General features: G+C 35.0%; 1 protein-coding gene across 5 annotated transcripts in view; it reads right to left on the reverse strand.

Annotated features, from left to right (window-relative positions):
- The window catches only part of TAFA5 (TAFA chemokine like family member 5), a 505,223-nt gene that overhangs the window by 22,149 nt on the left and 460,263 nt on the right, over nucleotides 1–22,811 (reverse strand). For 2 of the 5 annotated variants that reach the window (XM_074540009.1, XM_074540012.1), the window contains exon 5: nucleotides 16,672–16,801. The exons of 1 other annotated variant lie outside the window; for it this stretch is intronic. In XM_074540009.1, the coding sequence (XP_074396110.1) occupies nucleotides 16,688–16,801 (114 nt within the window). In that variant the 3' untranslated portion in view covers nucleotides 16,672–16,687. Of the gene's footprint in view, nucleotides 1–16,671; nucleotides 16,802–22,811 lie in introns of those variants that run through there. 2 more of the 5 variants (XM_074540011.1, XM_074540013.1) reach the window with 1 other exon arrangement.

A 22,811-nucleotide genomic window follows, 5' to 3' on the forward strand; every position in this document is an offset into this window, starting at 1 on the left:
CACAAAAATATACACATAGTTTAGACCACAGAAAAAGCTCAAGGGTACTGCCAAGGTCTCTGCTATAGTGGTAAAAGTAATTCATGCAGAATGACCCCAACAAGTGAACCATGTCCTCTGCTACAGAGAAATGGCATATTGTATGGAATATCACTTTTGGTGAGTTAGAGGCAGCTGTCCTGACTACCTCATCCACCAACTTCTCCAACCCCAGCCTGATGGTGAAAGGGGGCAATGCTGGTGAGACAGTGCTGATGCTGTGCCAGCACTGCTCAGCAGCAGCCAAAATGCTGGTGTGTTATCAACACCTTTCCAGCTACTAATAAAAAGAGCAACATCATCTGGGCTCTTACATTAAAAATCTTAATCTCAACCAGACCAAATTCACACCTCTTCTCCCAGAATCTTAGGATAAATTATTACTCTCGCATTCTTCCTACACTGAGTTGGGTTCATGATCTCTCTTTTGATAGGACTGTGATTATTTTTTGGAAAACAGAGGGTACTGCTTAGATTTATACTGAATCAGCATGCTAGGTTCATTTACCTCTTGCATTATGAGCAGCATGGATTTAAATTAATTTTTCACCCTGAAAACTGTTAATTTTTATTAAAACATTAAAGCTACCACTGCCTGACAACTCTGTCTGGCTTCTGCATACATGAACATGACTAGCAGCTATTTTTTTATATCAGAAGTGAGTGGAAAATATAAAAAAAAATCCACTCTTTTTTATGAAAAACAGCCAGAATGCTTGTAGAGTTAAATCTCTCACTGTGAAAATGCAAAACCTTGGCTCACTCTATATGTGGCAAACCTCCAGAAGTCAACATTCTCTTTGGAGGTGAACCCTTCAAGCTTAGCTCCTTGGTATTGATTGTGACATTTTCTTGTCAGCATGAACATCCAATATCCAACGCAGGCAATATTTCTCATTAAGTTGTATAGACTATGGACAGCATAAACAAATGTGCAGTGTCAGACCACAGGCTAAGTGTAGCACCTAGTTTTAATAAACTGAAAACAATCCAGTTGACAATATTCCCTAATTTTACCTTTGACTTTATTTATGTTTTGTTCCATTCAGCGTTCCTCCTTTCATCATTACTTTAGCTTCTGCTTTTGTAATCTTTTTTTTCAAATCAGTGCCTTCATAGAAGGCTGCTTCACTGAACTCAGCAATAATCCTCTCATTGGCAGCAATGGTCCAGTATCAAGCTCATCTCCAGCAAAGTAAAATTTTTATTGCTATTGCTCTGTTAAGTGCTGAATACTCCCCTCTAGCAGTATAATTCAAGTATTAATTCTTCACTAGACTCACAGATTTTAAATCATGAAGAAATCAACAAGATCAGCTAATCTAGTACGTTGTGTAGCATAAAGCATATAATTTTGCTTCATTTTTTTAATGCTTTCATTACTTTCAGCCATACTATCTCTTTCCAAAAGTCAGTTCTCTTGAATGAATGACATCATATAAAACAGAATGTGTCCTGGTCTTTCATAAGTTATTGCAATGGCTCATTAAATCACAATCCAGTTATACTTCAATTTTCAGTATGTTTCATTTATGATGAAGTCACCTCTGAAACTTCTCTTGAATAAGCTGAAAAGCATGTGTCTGTTTAGGTCACTGTCAAACCATGAATACCTTTATCTGTGTTTTATGAAGCTGTTTCAATCTGCCATTTTTGCTCTAGAGAGCTTTACACAGTCAGTATTCAGGCGATGACCTCACTAATGTGGCAATACAATTTCCCTCTTTCCACTCAATTGTCTTTTGCTTATTGAGACTCAATAGTTTGAAGATATTGTCTGCCATAGGTATGTTCAAAGTGCTTTCTGATTACTAATCTTTCAAAGATATTTGAGTTTTCCCACATTTTGTTGGTTAGTTAGTTTTACATTTAACTGTCTTAAAGGACAAGTGAATTTTGGTTGATGAATAGCACAGAGTTGTCTGTATAAGAGCCAATATTTTTGTTGTCCATTGAGTTCACTAGTAATGACTTTGCCTTTTCCTCTACAGATTTTCCAGCTACTTGAATATTGTCTCAGAAGTTTCTGAAATTGTGTAAAATGGCCTCTTTTTCTTTCTTTTTTTTTTTCTTTTTTTCTGTTTGTTTTGGTTTGGTTTGTTGTTGGTTTTTGGGGTTTTGTTTTGTTTTATTAGTGAATATAGGGGAAAAAACTATCCTCTAATATGTATTCTTCTAGAACAGTCTACAGCTTCCTTTAGTAGAACTCCCACTGTCAGAAATACAAGAAATGGTGTTACTGTTGAAACAGTAACATCAAAAAGACCAAGTGCAGGAAGCTGTAATTATGCAGTCATTTTGGTGTCAGAGGCTCTGTGTTCAAATGGAGATTGTGTGTCTGTGGGAGACATCCTGGGCCTGCCCTGTGATCTCAGAAGCTTCTGATAAACCTTGACCAAGCTGACTGAACAGTGAAGCACCCCTTGATTGAATCAGCTGGGCCATGAGTCACTTCTTGAGTGACCTGAAGCTCTTACATGCTAAGGGTAGAAACAGCCAGAAACATCAGCTGCCCAATCAAGGTGGAAAACAAAGGATAAACAATTATCCTTAGTTACCTTGGTAACCCATTTACCTGAATTGTATGTGGTATGGTACCCTTGTGAATTGTAGCCCCAGAGGAACAGTATCATTGTTACTACACTTAGGGGGGAAAAAAGCCCAGTAACAGCCAATTTGCAATATAGCCAGGATGGAAACTTACTGCTGACAGAAGGTGTTAGTCACCTTGGGACCACAGGAGGCTGTGCCACCACCTCCCTCTGAGCGTGACACCTCTCAGAGACCTCAAACTCAGTTGTACTTGGAGGCTTGGACTGATAGTCCCTGCTCTCATCTCCACAGTCCTTGATGTCCCCCTCTTGTCTGTGAGGAAACACAAACAGATTTGAGTGAGGTGAGTGTTTCTCTGAACCTAAGGGGAATTTTAGGTAGGTGCCTTTCGACACATAGAAATAACTGTATGGATCATTTTACCTCAATGCTTATGAATTGATTATTGTATGAACATGTGCTGGTTTTGTCTAGGTTAGAGTTAACATTCTTCCCATTGTCTGGTATGGGTCTGTGTTTTGGATTTGTGCTGAAGACAGGGTTGATAGTACAGAGATATTTTTGTTATTGGTGAGCAGGGCTTACACAGAGCCAAGGCCTTTTCTGCCTTTCATACAGCCACACTTGTGAGGAAGCTGGGGCTGTGTGAGAGACTGGGAGGAGACGCAGGCAGGATAGGGAACTCAAACTGATCAAAGAAGTATTCCAGATCCTATGACATCATGCCAAATATATAAAGGGGGAGGAAAAAGGAGGAAAAGAGGGAATGTTTTGAGTGATTACATATGTTTACCCAAGTCACCATTATGTGTGATGGCACCCTGGTGTCTCGGGGATGGCTGAATATGTGCGCCTGCCCATTGGAAACAGTGAATTAAGTCTTTGTTTTGCCTTGTTTGTATGCATGGCTTCTGATTTCCATACTGAACTGTCTTTATCTCAATCTAGGAGTTTTCTTTTACCCTTTTGATTCTGTCCCCATTTTCACTAGTAGGGGAGTGAGCAAACAGCCACCTGGGGCTGGGTTGACAGCAGAGGTTAAAACATGACAGAATGTTACTAATTCAAACCCATAGTTAAGTCATTGTTGTAACTGTAGTGAAATCTACCAAATCACTTTGTGAATGCTAAAGTACACGATGGTTAAGAGCTATTACACACTTGTGCACTCTTATCTTTCCATCCAAATCCTTTTTGCTCTTACTTAATTTTGCATTCCTGGCTTCCATGTAAATACTTCAAAATTACTTCTAATTTGGTCTTCCCTTGTATTAGGCTTTGTAGCAAGCAATAGAGTGAACCTTGCCATTGAACTCTGTAAAACTGTATTTTCACAATTTCATAGTAAACCTTGGTTTTGACAGTACCATTGACAATGCTTCCTAAAGTGGCCAAGCAACTCATTCACAATGTTTCAAAACAAGTTTTTGTTTTTTGTTGTTTTTGGTTTTTTTTTTTTTTTTTACTTTTGTATTTAACTTTGTTAATAAATATATCAGATTAGACCTTGGAGAAAGCACAATCAGCTTTGAGGTACTAAACACAACTAAATTTCAAGAATCCTGTGTATTCCTTGCACAGACTTAATCTGCCTTTTCAAAGACACAGCAAATTAGGCATGTAATCACAGTTTAGCTAACAGTGTCACAGAATTATTTTCATAACTTTAGATAAACCTCCAAGAGCTTAGAAGACTATATCCAATATATATATGTCGAGGGAAACAAAAATAAAGATGAGTAGAAGAAAAATTATAGAGGTGAAAACCCTAAAAACTGGAGAAGTAATTTGAATTACAGCATTGGGAATGAGGGAATAACTTTATGGTTTTGTGAAAAAGTTCAACATTGTAGTTGTATGAGATTTAAATTGTAAAAGGGTTTTCATTTTAATGGGAAATAACAAGGTTGCTAAATAACAGTATGATAGATGTTAAATCAGCAGGTCCAGATAATTTTGCCTGCAAGTGCTGTAAAGAGTCAGCTGAGCAGTTCTCTTGATCATCAGTGATGATTTTCAATAAGTCTTGGAGCACTGGAGCATTTCCAAAGGGTTGGAATGAAGCTAATGTTATGCCAATATTTTAAAAGTATAAATGGGACATCTAATTATAGGCCTGTCATCCTGACATTGATCCCAGACAAATTATGGAACAAGAGATATGGGATTTGATGAATAACCTATTAAAAGAGGATAATATAATTAATGGCAATCAGCATGGGCTTATAGGAAAGACATTCTTTTGAACTTGCTTGTACGCCGATCAGGAAAAGCTATCAATGAACTTGTATTAGGATGACGCTGGTAATCTTGTTTTACTTCTGTAGGTCATTTCCTTTCATACTGAACATGCTGATTAACAAAGAAAAAATTGTAAACAACAACATTATACATACTAAACTGAATAAAATGTTCTAGCATTCTAGCATTCTGTATTTAAAGAATTATCAATGAGTATGTGTTCTAAAAAAATGCCAGAGGGCTTTTTTTTTGCCTTATTTGCAGCCTCAGTACAACAGCATTATTGCTGGGGAAAAAATAATGCATAACACTGCAACTAGGGAAGGGATAAATGAAGAAAAGGAAAGATTGCTGACAAGCAGTTGGATCTACCAATATCAAGTATAAACAATTATTTATTATAGACAATGAAAATTATGTGTCTTGGGACAACTGTGTAAAAAACACTTGTGAAATGGGACCCCTATCCTAAGAATTAAAACTCTAAAACCTTGGGGATGACAAACAGCAATCTACTGTACCTGGAAGAGCCTAATACAGTCCTGGCCTGTGCAGGATTCAGTCTCTCTCTTGGAATATGAAGGCTACTTCTGTACTCCTCAATTAAAGAAGGGCATTCATATATTCAAAAACAAGTACCAAGAAACATTGCAAACATATCTAAGCATCAGGAAATAAATGTTACACCTAACCTTAAGGAACTGTTTTAAAAATCTTCTTGTACAGCATTTCCTTTGCCTCTTTTATCATAGAGACCATAGCAACAATTCAATTCTAGTGAGTCAGCTTTCATGACTATTCCCAAGAAGTTCAATCTGCTTAAGAACTACAAATGAAGGTAAAGGATTCATTTGACCATAAGCTGTCTGAACTTGCATTTAGAACAGAAATATGACTGTGGAAAATGTGATAACCAGAATCCATTTACTAGACAGTAAAGCTTCTCTTTCTTTTTCCTCTAAAATCATACACTAATTCTAACAAAGTGTTGTTATGTCATTAATTGTGGGCTTGTTTGACTGCAATAATTTGACTTCCAGAAGTCAGCATTGAATCGTTCCCACAGATTTTACTTTTGCTAGGTGCTGTCCTGACTCATATTTAATTCAATAACATTTATGAGATTAATGGTTGGTGGCAATCCACTGTATAAACCCAAATTTAAATCCCCAAATTTGAATGAATTATTTTCCTGCCCTTTATATCTTCTTACTCATCAAAAATAGAAAAGAGGAAAAGGAGGAAAAAATACTAAACCCCCCCCCCCAAAAAAAAACCAAAAAAATCACCAAAAATTAAAACAACAGCTAAACAAAACCCCACAAAAATCTACAGAATAATCCTGGGCAGTAGCAAAAGAAGTAACACAGATTACTTCTTGAGCAACAGATATTAAGAGTGTAACATGTAAAGTCAGAACTTGCTACTCAGTTCAGCTTTTTTTACTCAGCTTTTTGAATTTCCCTTCCTTTGAAATGAAACACAAGAAATATTATATTCTAAATGCTTGTTTTGAATTCTAGAGAACATTATGTGTTTCTGTACTTTACGAAACAAATAATAGGTGTTCCTCTTTATTATAATAAAAAATAATGCTATGAAATTATTCAGTTTCACCTGGCTGTCTATGCAATAACCTATTTGGAACTCATTCTCTAGGACTTCAGATTTTCTAGCCTACAGTAAATTGCAGCAGTTGTTCAAAAACATTCCCAGCCCTTTCTGAGAATTCCTGTGAATAAAAATTAACATATTACAGCCACTTTAATGGGTGCTGACCATATCAGTTTGCATTGAATTCAACATGATATTAACTAAAGCTCTTAGTCAGGAACATCAAGGAGAAACATGATTCCATAATGCTGACAAATTCAGGACTTTTCTGCATAGAAAACAAAAAAAATACTTGAAGAAATAGCTACTTCTTTCAGTGCTGATTTTTCCACTGCTGTTCTTTCATTTTGAAAACAATAGCAAACTAAAATCCAAACTAAAGAAATCTTGAAAAATAAGAATATTTTGAAAATCAAGCTTAGCATAAAACTGAGCTTGCTTTGCACTTCCAATGCTACCATATTGCACCAGTACCAGTATGACAAGCGAAGTTCATGAAAAAATTTAGTTTTTCCATGTAAGGGGAGCTATTCTTAAAAAGAGTAATTAATAGAACTCTTATTTTATGAAATACTGTATAAAACTCTAAATATTATCAAAATGTGATAGAGTAGTTAAGGAGCAGAAACATACATAAAAATACAATTTTCCAAAGATCCAATGCTAGAGGTAAATTTTCACTGGAGAATGATTTTATAACAAGTAAAAAATACTTTATCCTGCTATTAATTGATTGGCAAAAACCAGCATAATGACTATGAATATAACAAATTATGTGGTTCCTAAGTGTTTCACAGATGCACACTGCCAAGGTACTGGAGTGTGAAATTAGTGAAGTACTTATGTAATATACAGGCATTGTGAATATGATTATATCTAGAAGATGATTCTAGTAATGATGACTTGAAGTTCACACTAGGACAATTACTCATTTTCATCAGGTGATAAGGGTGACAATTTTAATGTTCAAGGTCTCTGTCTTGATCCCTCCAGCATTTGTATGGATGTAGCCAATGCAGCCATGCAGTAGTATGGAAACAGTTTATTTTCTGGTGAGAGGGACAACCTTATCTCAGTTCTGCGTGGTGATCCTATGGCTAAAGAAATTTCAGTGTGGCACACAGAACACTAAGCCATGAAATATATTTGAAGAATAGTATAGAACAGAATAGTTCAGTTTGAGGGGATCTACAAAAGTAGTTTAATCCACCTGCAATATTTTGCTCATATATATGACAGGCCAAAAGCTACTATTATGTGGTACACTGACTGCAAAATTATAAGGTGGGTCAAAATTATGCATGGTCTAAAATAATGCATTAAAGAGTATGAAATGAGAAAAAACATCTGGCTAAGGCTAGATAATGATCACAAAGTGTCTATTTGGATACTTAGGGTACGCTTCTCATGAATGAAGACAGATTGTGCACATACTTCAATACATGGAAATGTCACTGTTGATCAGCAATAAACCAAAACCAGTTGTATTCAGGAAGGAGTTCAGTTTCTCTTTTTCAAGGGGATCATTCTGGAAGATGCAGGTTCTCCACCCTATCAGTAAAAGCATAGCAAGAAAACCTATACGGACAATGCTCTCAGGTACATGGTGTGACTCTTGGGGTGTTCTGCAGGGGGCCAGAAACTGGAGTCTGTGATCCTGATGGATCCCTTCCAACTCAGCATATCCTATGGTTCTATGAATTGAGACCTAGATTGAAAAGAAACAGCACATGTATGAAGATGTATCTTGAATTGTGCGAAGGAGTTTTGACCTTTATTACAATCTCCAGTATAGATCAGGTATGTATTCAGTGTGAACTGACAGTTCCCTGTGCAGTTGAACATATCATCATTCCTAGAGCATTCCTAGAGCTCCAGTAGACAAAGTCTGAGCTTTAAAAGAATCCCATTCTCTTTAAATCTATAAATCATGAAAATTCACAATCATAGTATTTAAAGTTTTTATACAGTGACTGAAATGACATAACCTCTTATTCTGCCACTAAAGCCAAATTGCAAATTTCTCAAGCACTAATGTTTGAAAGGAAGAAAACCTCCAACATTTATTTGAATATGAGCCAGTAAATATCTTGTTTTTCAGGCAAATGCAATCACAAATACACAGAGGTGGCATCTTTAAATTTCTACTCTTTTGTATAGATGTCCTCAAGCAATAATTCTTAATTTCATTTTTGAACAGATTACGTACTGAATAATGAATCTAGAAACACTGACAACTAGCCTGAAGTAAATTTATTTTAATATAATTTGAAACTTTTATTTGGAACCTATCTTCCTCCAATGGCAATATAATCACCAAGACTATTTGCAAGATTAGCTGGAAAACTCTTTTTCAATACTAAACATGAATACATGAAAACCCATGCTGGTTTATTTTCTTCTGTATTTGAAAATGAAACTGAACATGGTCCTTTCTTATTGAACCTAAATCATGAGTCTACAGAGTAAGACAATTTTTAAAAAAACATTTGAGGGGGCAGATGGCTCAGGTATTCCTGTAGCTTTCATCTTTCCTCAAAATTTTAATAATAAAAGTGGGTTGGATCAGTAAATATCTCATGCCAACAACTGTCCAACAACTTGGCTTTAATATGAGCCACAGAATTAACATCTGAGAGGATAATATATTGTTTCATTCTAAGCTGACCATGAGCTCCAATACCTCCAAGAGTTCCAGCTGGTGGAAGGTCCTTGTCAACCAGTTAAAGACTCAGGCTTTAAGGCAAATTGTATCATATTTTGGAAATACTTAGTTTCTTACAGTTGCTTTTACAAGAATATGTGTGCAAAAATCCAGAAGAACATGTGCAAAAATCCAGAATGCATCTGCAAATATGACATTCAGATAACCAAATTTTCTCATTGACCTGACACAGAAGGTGTAATAATTTGTAACAAGGATTTATACAACGCAGAAGAAGAAAAGAAAATGTTCACTGAAAAATAAAAATAGATTTGTAAGTCAGATACTGGTCTTGTCCTCAGGAGACCAGTATTCATTTCCTGATTCAGTAAGAGATCCATTTTATAATACTGAGCAGATCTGTGTCTCCATTTCCCACTTTCAGAGCAAAGATAATGCTGTTTAACACTCTCTAACCACAACATCCCAAAACCTGCTCTGAGTTGTTGAAGCTTTCTAATGATTTAATATTTACAGCTTTGTCTGTACAGTCTCTCTTAGGAAGATGTTGAAGCGAATGAATAAATCAGCATTTCCTTTCACACCAAAAATTTCCTTCTCCTCTGATCATCTAACATGACTGGTTTTCTTACCATCCAGATGGTCTCAGTCTTGTCCTTGTATTTTCCTGGTAACCCATAGTCAAACTCCAAGGATGTTACCACTTTGGGGAGTCCTTCAGCTTACGTATTAATTTGTTTATTCTTGCTACTACCAAGAATATCACATTTTCTGTGGATGTAAATTCTAGCTTAAAGGAAAGTCAGGGATGTAGGCAAATGTGTGTAGCTAAATCCTTAGAAACAGGTTGGTTCTGAACAAAACCCCACCAGAAAGCAACAGAATAGGTTTGATAATAAGATGTGAACAAAACACTATTTGATGCTCAGCAGAATGTCCATCTCTGCCCAACACTCTCCCATAATTTATAACAGCTCTCGTTAATTACTCATTGCAATTTGTAACAGAATAACATTCCATCTGAGGCTATGACCAGAAAAAAACCCCAAAATATCAGTGACATCTTTAAGTACAGAAATAATGTTTAAAAAAATATTGCTTCTAAAAAAATATGGTTTTATCTTATTTATGCAACACTGCGAAAAGACCATTTCTACACTAAATTATCCCAGCTGGATGTCTAATGTGTTCTAGTTTTCAAAAAGTGATGCTCAACTGACACTATAAATTTCACACAAATGTTCCATTTATTTACCAAATGATTAAAATCAAATATATTATTGTCATATTACAGATTTTTTTTTTCTGGAATCTTAAAAATGCTGTTTCAGACATGCTCTTTACTGCTATTCATCAATCCAGAAAATGTTATATTCCCATATGGCAGTGGTGGAAAGTTTTGTGAGTCAGCAGTGCCCTGGCAGCCAGGAGGGCCAAGCGTGACCTGGGTTCATAATGCAAAGCATCACCAGCTGGGCCAGGGAGGATTGTCCTGCTCTGCTCTGCACTGGGGCAGCCTTGCCCCAAGTCATCAGGGCAGTTTGGGGTGCACAGTGCAAGAAAGACATTAAACTATTAGAGAGTGTCCAAAGGAGTGTGAGAAAGATGGTGAAGGGCCTTGAGGAGAAGCCGTGTGAGGAGTGGCTGAGGTCAGTGGGTCTGTTCAGCCTGGAGGAGACTGAGGGGAGACCTCACTGTAGCTACAGCTTCCTCATGAGGGGAGGAGGAGGGACAGGCCCTGATCTCTGCTCTGTGGTGACAGTGACACTGAGGGAGCAGCCTGAAGTTGTGTTGGGGGAGGTTTAGGTTGTGTATTGAAAAACAGTGTGTGGTTGAGCCCTGGAACAGCTTCCCCTGGAAAGCAGTCCCAGCACCGGCCTGGCAGAGGTCAAGAAGCATTTGGACAATGCTCTCAGACACAGGGGGAGATTCTTGGGAATGGTGCTGTGCAGAACAGGGAGTTGGACCCAAGGTCCTCTTGGATCCTTTCCAATTCAGATTATTCTGTGCTTCTGTGATAATTTTCTCATTAAAATGTTCTGAAACTCTATTCACTTTAATAATTTAACAATAGTACTGATAATATAATGTTTAAAGTGCCTATTTCAAAAGCATTTTAGATTTTTTTATTGCAGATTTTTATTATGGAGTTTTCTGAGGTGGGGAAATTAATATTTTCCACTCAAGCTTTTTTAAATTCATAAATGGATTTATATTGATAGAAAAAAATTCCTTGCAGCCAAACTCACAATGTCACATAATTAGTGTTGAATTCCTTTCTTTCTTCAGTTGGATAAGATCTCCAAAACTAACAAAGCAAGTTTGAATGTCGTTCTTTTCTTCTGTGTCATATATCTGGCTTTGAGTGAGAAGACTTTTCTTTGGGAAGTACCTGTCTTTTTCATTTGAGTTTAGGGTTTGTGTAAGGGGACAAGGACTCCTTTGTCAATGTTTTAAGTCAGAAATGAGAGCCACAAATTGCAAGTCCATAGAAGTGGGTGCCTTTTTAAGTACTCTGTCTCTGAGATACTCCTTCCCTTAATTTAGGACACATATGGGGTGATCTATTATCTAAATATCAATACTCTAAACAAATCAATAATCTAAATAAATAAAAAATTTATATAATGGGATTTTTTATATTTTTGAATTTCAAATGTCTTGAGGAATCAACCTTCTGTTGCCCAATCCAAATCAGATACAGGGACTTGTGAGTTCTTCCATTAAATTCCAAAGCATAACCATCAAGCTACGGTTTTCAGGTGGCACTCAACCTCTCTTTCGTGAACTGACTATTAGCCTTAATACACCATTGATGTATTTTACTCAGAAACACAGCAGACATTATTTTCTTTTCCCAGAATGCTAGTAAGTACTAAGTACTTAGCACTTTCCAGTACTAAGAAAAGCCATCAAGTTCTTCTCAGCAATTTCCTCCTTCATTCACTCTTTTGAAATGTCAACATGGAAAGAAAGTTAAAATCAGAGGATGCATCATTATATGTATTTTAAGAAAAAACACAAGTATCAAACTGGTAAGAAATGCATTATTTGTAGGACAGGCTTTTCTTGTCATGCTGTTGTCATTTGTTTATGTCTGAATTGAAGCAATTCTTAAATCTGAATCTTAATTTAGGCCAATAATTTACTGACAGGTACTGCATTCTCTTAGTGTGTGCACCTGCTTCAAATGGACATCTCATTGAGTGGACATGCAGAATCAACTCTTCCTGTAGGCTTAAGTGACAAGTAATAGAGGTGAGTATAGAAGCACCTGTGTTTTACAATAGCTGCAAAAGATGGGCAGGGTAGCACTTTTATACCTCCAACAAATTGTACTGAAATTCTGTAAAGGTGATCAGAGAATTGTATCTCAAATAATCTCATTAGCAAGAAATGATGCTAGTGAGAATTCCTGTTTGAATATTTTTCTAAATAAATCTGTTAGCTACACATCAGTGTGGATGGGGGTGTGGGGAGGTGGGTGGTCATTTTTCTGCTAAAGGCACCCTGAAACTTTTCTTCCTGAATCTTTTTCTCTAATTTATTTAGGCTTTCATAAAGCTGAATGTTTCATTGTAGTACTGGTCTCTACAACATTAGAAAGTCTAAACTTCAAATAGAATATTTTAAAAAAAAATCAAGAATCAACCAGGCTAATTAAAATCTCAAATACTATCTCTTTAGGTAGCAAAACAAAACAAAACAAGACAAAAAATAGTGTTAAAACTGAGGCTGCCCTACCCTAAATAAAGAATAAATATTTTTTTTCATGTGGAAGTGCTGACACACTGCATTATTTGTTAACCTGATCCTTCCTAACTCAGTGGGGCACAAAAGTGTAATCAATGAGGCACAGATGTATAATCAGAGGATGAAGTGTGAGGCAGAGAACCCTACTATTACATGCTAGAGGCTGCTGAGAAGCCATCACAGCTGCTCACTAGTGTCAGCAAAAGAAGTGTGTGTTGAGGTGCCTGATCAGCAAGGTGAAGGGAGAATTTTATTTTTCCTTTCCACCAGCATCAGGGTAGGTTTGTATTGTCAGAATAACTGAATAAAGGTAGTGTTCAGAAGAAAGCACCCTCAGAATTCTTCATACTGATCTCAAATGACAAAAGTGCTTTACTCTGAGCTCAGGTGTATCTTCCACTCACACTTGAAGTAGAGTGCAAGTCCTGTGCATTGCACAAAGGCTTCCAGTGTCAGGGCTTTTCCATAAAAGCTGGAAATTAATCTGAAGGATTCACATGTTTTAGCTGAAAATGCTACTGCATGATAATCTGCTACTTCTATTCCTTTCAGAAAAGCAAAAATATGTAATGGCACAGCTACAGCTATATATCTATATCTATATCTATATCTATATCTATATCTATATCTATATCTATATCTATATCTATATCATCTATATCTATATTTATCTATATCATCTTTAATTTATATCTATATATGTAATTATATCTATATATCTATAGATATCTCTCAAAAAAAATGTTCCCCCTGTATGTCAATTTGTTGCAACATGAAGCAAAGACCTACCTGCTTCTTTTTAAACCATGTTTCAGATAAAACAGTATTTTGGTCAAATGGTCTACGGATTTATTATTTCTCTTTGAAAAGTAATCTCTTTGTCAATATGGACACGTTAGGTGTTCATCTGTGCCAGAAATACCCAAGCAAATTCCATTGTGTTTTGCAACATTCCAGAATCCTCTGAATTGGAAGTAGATCAAAAATAAAGACTTCAAATTTATTAGGGCTGATCAGAAAATAAAAATCAGCTATGGAAAAATTACTGAAGTTTGCAATTTACTCATTGTACAAAATTGAGATATTTCAATTTTTTTATAAAGAAATGCATGCGAAGATATATATATTAATAAAAGACATGGTCAAACTTGTACTCTAGCTGCTCTAATTGAAACTATTGGATGCTTGAGGGTTTAGGCTCTATCTATAATTCTCATTTATTGTGCCTAGAAAATGCTTTCTTAAAAAGAAAAAAAAAGTTGAATTTTATATGCTCCCACTAACTTTTTCAGTGTGAATTAATAGATGTGTTTTGACAAAATTTATTTCATCACAAATTCCAAGCTGTTCTTTCTCCAATGTTCTCAAATTTTAGAGACTTAGATAAAACTGGATGTAAATCTAGATAGTATTCACTTCAAGATCTAATCCACATAAACCAGTGCTAACCAGAGTGAAAATAAAAACAGAATACAATCTCTTTAACAAGCTGTGGTCATAATAGGCTTAATCACATCAGAAGGTTCAACTTAGAATTCTGCTTCTCAATTTCTAGAGTTGCTGCATTCTGGAAACTGAAACTCAATTATAGATCCTGGCCACACACTCACACAGTTAAGACAGATTAGACTAATAGGAGTTATTTTTGCTTGACAGCCTGCTAATAAGATTGCATGTGCCATCATGATTTTCCCACTGCCTCTTCTCTGAGGGAGAAGTTACTTGATTTGTTTTATTTGTATTATATGCCACTTTTAAAAAAGAGATTAATTTAATTTTAATAAAATAACGCTGCTGAATGGAGTATTTTATTACTCTGTATCATTTGATTGATATTGATTTAAGAGGTAAAAATAGATACAATTCAAATATTATATGATTTAAAAAAAAAATCAGAAAGCAAAATTCAATTCTCACACATGAGATTTTAATCAAGTAAACATACAGTACCATATCACACACAATTACCAAGAAACTTTAATTGCCAGAAAAATATTAAAAGAACACTTAGAGTCATGAACCTGAAACACGCAATCATTCGAACATGAGCACAACAAGCCTGAAATAATGCACAGCTCTCATGGGGTTAAGTGCAGTTTCCAGTGTTCCCATCCAAGGTATTCCAGTTTTTCTTTAAACATAGTGGCACGTGTGTCTCATTATTTTTTAAGTGGAGCTCTTGTCAAGCACTTAAAATAAATAGATTCTTGCAACTCTTTCTCTTTATAGGTCACTCTCTCCTCAGAGCATGAGCTTATATTCTTTAATTCCTTGCTTTAATTAACTCTTTCAGTGCCATATGATAACTAAGAGAAAAAATAACTTGAATTTTGAAAATTATGGAATCTAGTGCATAGTCTAATACTTTCAATTTTTTTTTAAAACTAGGTCTCCTACTGCAATGCCTAACTAGTGCTAGACATTCTCTCACTTTAATGAAGTATGAAAAACTTGTATATTTTGTTGAATACAAATAGTTGTTAAAGACTATTTTAAATATATAAGCTCTATTGTATGTGATTGAGAAAAATTGGACATATGTAAAATCAGCTTATGTGCTGTTTTTTATCCTGTTGTTCTGTAAAAAACCACATTGTTAAGCTCAAGAACATGAAAAGTTATACCAGGTCCAAAGTTTCAGAATTTAGGATATGTTCCTATAATAAGGTGTTTGGAATGAGGGAGGCCTTGGTAAGATGTTTGATAGCATTCATGGCTATGATCAAGATTTTGATCAACACTCAAAAGAGAAGCCTTACAGAGCACAGGGAATTTTTTTGCACAATCAAGGACAGCTTACATGCAGGATCGAGGTAGTTATCAATGAAAGCTGGTGTCTTAACTTCAGGATGAAAGAAACAGTAATAAGAGCTTAGCATTCAAGTTCAGTGTCATTTATGGTTCTGCAAGGTTGTTCTGACACACCGTTTACAGATGCAGTGCTGCACCATTTGGATGCAGACAAGAAAGGACACATAGTCCACACAGTGAGGAATGACTCTGAGACAATGGATATTGCAGGTAGGATAATTCTGGGAATAAAGGAAAATAAAAATTAAAAAACCACTAAAACAGATGTGTAAAGAGAGATTATATAGGGAATTTCTGTCTTTTTATGATCATTGTCTGAATTTTCTACTCTAAATATTTTGACCATCCCATATGAAAAGACATTATCTTTGACTTCACTTATTACAGTAGAGAAACAAAAAATCAACTTTTGTTTTGGCAGTCACAAATAAAAATACTTTCCAGAGCAAACACCTCTTATGGTCTCAATTGGAATTTTTGCTGTATACACTTACCTCCATGAGTTACAATATGCTTGCACACCCTCATTTGATGATGATTTCCAGATATCCAGGAAACGTTTTCAACTATCCAGGAAACATTTTGATGATCTACAGAAAATAGCAACTTCTGTATCTTCTGTAAGGAATGTCTTGGCTTAACCCTAATTAGCCACTTGCTCATTTCCCTCTGGTGCATTTCTCCCCTGGGAGACAGTTACAAGACTAAAAGTAACTCCAGCCAGCACCTCCAAACATTACCCAATCAGGATTTTAAAACCAGTAAGATGGGGGGAAAAACAGTATACTACATAGTGAAACCAAAAAATTAATTTGGTATTTTAACAAGGTACATTTCCAGTTTAAATAGATTGAGCTTCTTATCATCTACTACATATGCACTGAATCTTTCCTTTGGGGGCAAAAAAAAAAAAATACAAGTATGAGCAAGACCAGTGTGGGAGAAAAACATCAATAAATACAAATTCTTCATACTTTAAACTGTTAGGAATATGTAGCAAATACTTGTTTCTCAAATATGAACACAAATAGAGGAATCTTTTAGTTCGGAGGCTCTTGAAAGAAGGAGATGAAGATGGAAGAACAGCTCCTGAAGCTGCATATTCCAGATAATATCAAGTAACTCCTAGTGAACATCAGAAAAATAATGTAAGTAAGATTCAAATCAATGAAGTTATGCAGCACCTTTTATATTTTAACAATACTTCATAAGTAGTTCACCAGTTAAATTAAGTCAGTTTGGTTTCGACAGTGATGGCAAAGGTTTCAACTTCAATTTCATAGTCATAAAAAAATAAAGTAAACCAAAAATCTTAGAGTTTAGTGGTTTTTAAACTGAAGTCTTAGATGGGACTCTGGTCTCGTCTCTGCAACTGCATGTTCTTAGTTGTTCTTAATGAAGACAAGATGACAACAGGTGGAGGGAATATAACTTTTAAGAGGCGATTATTTTTTTATCACCTAAAGACAGAATTATAGTCTTACAAACATTAGTATGTTAAAAACAGCATTGCAATACACAATTTATCTTAATGAAAAACTACAACATTTACAAAAGTTCAGGTAATCTGCATTACTTGAGATTACTCTTCCCCATCATAGAGTTCCTGTGGGTCTCCAGCACATGGTGTACATAATTTCATGTCAGTCCAGCATTTGCTGCAGAAGCTGTGGTCAAACACTTGACATCTACCCAATATATCCCTCTTCAATATCTGTATTAGGTGTACTTCCTATTATAATTAGGGTTAATCACATCAGTATCACTCACAGAGTGCTCTTACCGTGTTTACTATTGACCTTATAATTTAACTGTAAGAGGTCAAGATCCTGAAGATAATATATACTTGCTAAAAAAATATGTAGCCTTGCTATTCAATATATCCTGTATTAATATATATATAAACTATTACCCTTATGATTTCCTCTATCTTCCATTACAATTATGCTTGATATTTCAATTATTGAGACCCTTTGTATCTTCAAAATTTATCACAAAATTGAGGTTTATATGTAAAATGTTATTCATGTATGTTCTGTGAATAACTTAAAATGAACAAAACTACTTGCATATAGATGGCATAATTTTTTTTAAGATTGCTCTAATTTAATTTCCCCTTGATTAAATTTTGTGAAGATTGTATTCTAAGATCTGTGATGAGAAGGTATCAGTTCACATCTAAGTAGTTCATTGAGAATTGTAAAACAGAGTGCTGAGATAATTAAATAAGTATTAAGTGGATTAGTTGGTCACATCCCAAAGCTCTGAAAGGTCTTCTCAGTATCAAATAATGCAAAATTATTATAAAATCTGATGGTAAAATTTCAGTCATGGATATAGATGCCTTTCTGAGAATAAGCATATACTTTCTGTTGTATTTTCTTCTTGTCACCTTACAACAATCATCAAAGAGTCATGACCATATAATTATTTCCTGCTTTCAATATTCATTTACATGGAAGAGAAATAGTCAAAAATTAAAATGTGACTCTTTGTAATTCCTGGATGGATTTCATAAAATATGTAAAATATGAGACCTACTAATACTCTTTATTTCTACTCTCATAGAAAATAAAGAGTGTCATACTACTGGAATCAATGTGTACTACATTTTGGATATTTGTTATTTGTAGGAATTCAGGTAATGACTGTTTTTCAGGGGAAAAAAAAGTCTTAAATTGTCCACATTTTACATTAAACTCTGTTTATTTTTTAACTTGTTTATTTTGAATTTATACTTATAGCAGGACCGAAAGTTTCAACTTGAATGGTATCTCAGAAAGCAAGTAATATTTCGCAAGAAATAAACATACAGAAAGGAGAAGACATTGGGTAAATACACAATTTATTTTTAAAGAGAGTGAGCAGACTTGTTTAACTGAGTCACTTTAGGAATATAAGTAATAGCTAAGGGGACTGTTCGCTAGATTTCTCATTCCACTTTGGAAATTTGAATTATTCTGCATCCTGTCCAGTGGCAGAGTTCCACAGGCAGCCAACTGACGTGACCATGGCATGGCAGCCTGAAGTGAATATTCCATTTCAAAGCTGAAAGCTATGAACATCTACAGGCTGCTCTAATGTTTCACTTCAAAAAAAGTTGGTGTCATTTTCTCATAACAGTGTTCAAATTCACTTTTTTTTTTTTTTTTTTTTTAATCTGGCCCGAAGAAAGATACTTCAGTAAACACATGGAAACTGTTTCGTGACAGAGATTTAAATGCATGTTAATTAAATCAAAATTCAATCTAATAATTCTTCAAAGTGAAACTGTACAGAAAATGTTTGTCTTCCTTGGAATTTCCTGCGTTAAATACATGATGAATTAATTTTTAATTTCATCTCTAATTTTGTGGAAATCATATTTCTTTGACTTAGGAGCCTCATTCTTTTCTGGGTCCTCTATCATGAATAACACTGTTATATTTTTATTCTGTGTTGTGCATATTTTTCAATACCTTTTCTTGTCAAGCTGCATCTTCCTGGAAAACCCTCCCATTTTTTTTCAAGTATTGATATTTGATGTATTTTGCTTCAGATATCTGAAGAGAAATTTTCTTTATGTCACTCAATTTAAATCCTCAATTTAAATCCTTAAAGTAAGAGAATATTAATCTTCCCCAAGGTATTTCACTGGAGATACTTTTCTTTGGTAATATCCCTGGCTGCAGCTTTTTAAATAGAGACATACCCTAAATTTTGAAAATATTATGGAAGGAATTTTGCTTGAATAAGCCAAAGAGTTGTTGACAATGATTTAGAATTTTCTTTAAAAAAAAGAGGCCAGAGCCATAATTAGCAGGCAATCGACAGCACTGTAAAATCAGCAGGTAATTATTATTAGTTATTTACTTCCACACTTTCCAGGTGGCTTTAGTCAGCAAAAACAATTTGTTAGTAACAAGTTTATGCATTATCATAACTCTGTATAATAAAACAAACTACATATCTTCATGGAAAATTTTGAAATAAGGGAATTCCAGACCATTCCAATTCTATATGCTTATTGTTTTGAAAAAAATTTCCTAAGTAGATGGTCAGCTATCTGCAAAGAAACTACAGAATGTTTTGGAAGAGTAATTTTTTTCCCTCCAGAAAATAATAAAATTGGTATCAGAAAAGCACTTGTTTAGAGTGGTACATATGTTAAAAAATATTTTTTATTGTCTTTGTCTATAAATATGCAAGCATTTAGGTAAAAGGAAAGACAAACAACAAAGAAATAACCATTATAAAAATTATAATTTTGTCTATTTGACTTCAAAATTGACAAGTCTGGAATTTCTGGTAGAAACTGTACACATACACACAGTTCATTGCAAAGACTCTATCAGTTAGAAGGTCCTCTAAACTGGGAGGAAAACTGAGACAGAAGCATATTATTTGAAAGGGCAGAATCTCGCTCCCTGTATTAAAACAAAAAAAAAAAAAAAGGAAATTAGAACTTAGAAAGGTAATGAAAGAGAGTACAGAGAAGATACAGAGAAGTCATAGTCATAGTAGAGGACACTGAGTCATTGTAGTGGAAATGCTTATAGTACCAGTTCTTGGGATATTTTATTTTCACTACTATTTTAAATTACCTCTCTTCAGGCTGAGAAAATTAGCAAACTGAATATAAAGTTTTCCACTGAAGTGACTTTATGCAAATGATTCATTAATGCAGTCTCCAGGATGTTGTCAGCCCAATCTGTTTCTATCTTAGCATTAACTTCATAACATATGTTTGCATCTATTTTATGATACTGGTAACACTTCTATCATGTGAACCAGGAATTGGCCCCAAAACTTCTGAGTAGTAGCAGCTTGCTGTACAATAGAGGAAACTGTTGTGCAGATCCCTTAAAAATTATTTAAAACATTCCCAATACGTCGTTTAAATAGATTGCTCCTTTAAAGAATTATAAAATAAATAGATAAATTGGTTCTATTCATTATACATGCTGGTGAGTTTCCTACTTTGTTTCCTTACTATTTCAGATTTGATATGCTGTTACTGTGACTAATGCAACCTCCCAGGGCTTAAAGAAATTTATATACCGGGAATCAATAATAAAGGATATCTCTGCTTTGGTTTGTAGACCTTTATTTATTTAAAAGAATAAAAATATCTTTTTCTTAGTAACAGAGACTATACTTACTAGAACCTATTGGATATTTTTTAAATAACCAAGAGCTACAAAAAGTGAATAACTGTTCTAAATAACATACAAATGAAAATACTTTTCTGATTTCAGTCTTATAAAAAAATCCTTCTTTAACTGACAAAAACTGAGATTTGTACATAAATAGCCAACAGCAACCTGATATTGTATCTCTTGTGCTCTCAATAAAAATGAAAATTATAACCCCAGAAAGCTTTCTTTTTTTGGAACTATTAAAATTTTGATAGCTGCCTTTACACTTCAGTTTGAAACACTGTCTGAATGATTTCAAATGAATTTTTTGAGAGTAGCAGGTTGCATGAGCTCAGAAATTTTAAACTGTTACCAGTATAAAAGGCATTAACATCCCACTGAACAGGGACTGAAATGCTGGACAACTTCTTAAGCTGTCTCATGAGTTTTTGAGTGAAGAGTTATTTTTCTACTGCAAGAAAGAAGACCAGGGGCTGGGCCAGTTGTGCCACAGAAATGACATAGTGGATGTACAAAGCTCGTGGTTTCCACAGCACAGCCAGGGGGAGAAGAGGAAGAAAGAAGAGAACTGACAGCTTCAGAAAGGAAGGTCTTCTCCCTCTGCAGAAGCTGCTGTCCCAGCCTCTCCTTTCGGAGCTGGCAGCAAAGGGAGCCCAGCTTTTCACAGCTTTGATACAGCAGGGAATGAAATGGTGCAATAACTGGCTGTCTGGGTCCAGCAAAAAGCTGGCTTGGAAACCAGTACAATCAGAAGCTGATCAGCCTTCTTCCTAAGTTATCTTTTGTAACAATTGCACTTCAGCTGTGCTCCCACTTTGTTCTTTTTTGCCCTGATCTCATGAATCATACACTTTGATTTGCACAGTGATGCAGCTTTGTTATATAATTAGCCTATAACAAGTGGTCGTGGTGAGATATGGATCTGAAACTGCTGGACTGAAATGGATATTTTATCTTTATCACCAATTTCTTCATGATTCATAAAACTCTCTATATAAAGTTGGCAGGAAATAGTGGCCCATAGGCAGTAATTTATTATAGATGCTTAGATAGTCCACAGTCATTTCTTTTTAATTTGATGAGCATACCTACCTGCAGATATGTCAGAGTCCTGAGTCTGAAAAGCAATAGGATTTCAGGTACTAACTCTCTGGTCCTCCATATTTCCTAAATCCCTAATCAACACATGTGTATTTTGAAATATCTAATTTCTCTATGCAATGCACAGGCTTTTCCACTCACATATTTGACTTCTACCCAAATAAAAAGGAGAATCTAATCTACAATTCCTAAAAAAGTGTCAACTCAAGAATAAGTGTGGGAAAATTTCCATTTCTAACCCCATTGCAGGATCACAGTGCTAGCTAATAAGAGGTTGCTTCATCTTAATTTCTTTCAACCTACAAATTTGCATCTGGATACTGTAATATTCAATATTTAGGGCTAAAATGTCATCCTGGATTTTTCTCATTGACCTGTCTGTGGTGGATTTAATCCTTTTTCTCTACAAGTTTTCAATATTGCTATTGTTGCTGTGACTGATACTATTTTTTCACTGGTAAAATACAAAAGCAAAACAGATATGCTCCAAGTTTAAACGAAATAGTCACCAGGGACATCACTATAAGGGATATAACTAGACCCTTGGGAGCACAGCAGAAGATTCTGCTTCTGAAGTTATAGCTGTGGAAAAGAAAATAACAATCTATATAACAGTGAAATCCAGGAGTAACAGAAGAAAGGACCCTGAAATGGGATAAAGAGACTCATTAAAGGTATTCTTTAAGGAATAAATGAAATACTATATCAGAGATCTGAAAAAAATAAAAAGAAGTTACTGTTACTCTGCTTTAGCAACACTTAAAGCATAAATACATTTTTATTCCCTAAATGAGAATATTTAGAGTAGATCCTTGCATGAACAGGAGCTCACAGTGTTACTTCATAAAGGTGGTTTTTTTCTCTTAGGTTTGAGTTTCAAAAAAAAATTCCTATAG

This window comes from Zonotrichia albicollis, chromosome 4 (assembly GCF_047830755.1).
Source record: "Zonotrichia albicollis isolate bZonAlb1 chromosome 4, bZonAlb1.hap1, whole genome shotgun sequence".
NCBI lineage: Eukaryota > Metazoa > Chordata > Aves > Passeriformes > Passerellidae > Zonotrichia > Zonotrichia albicollis.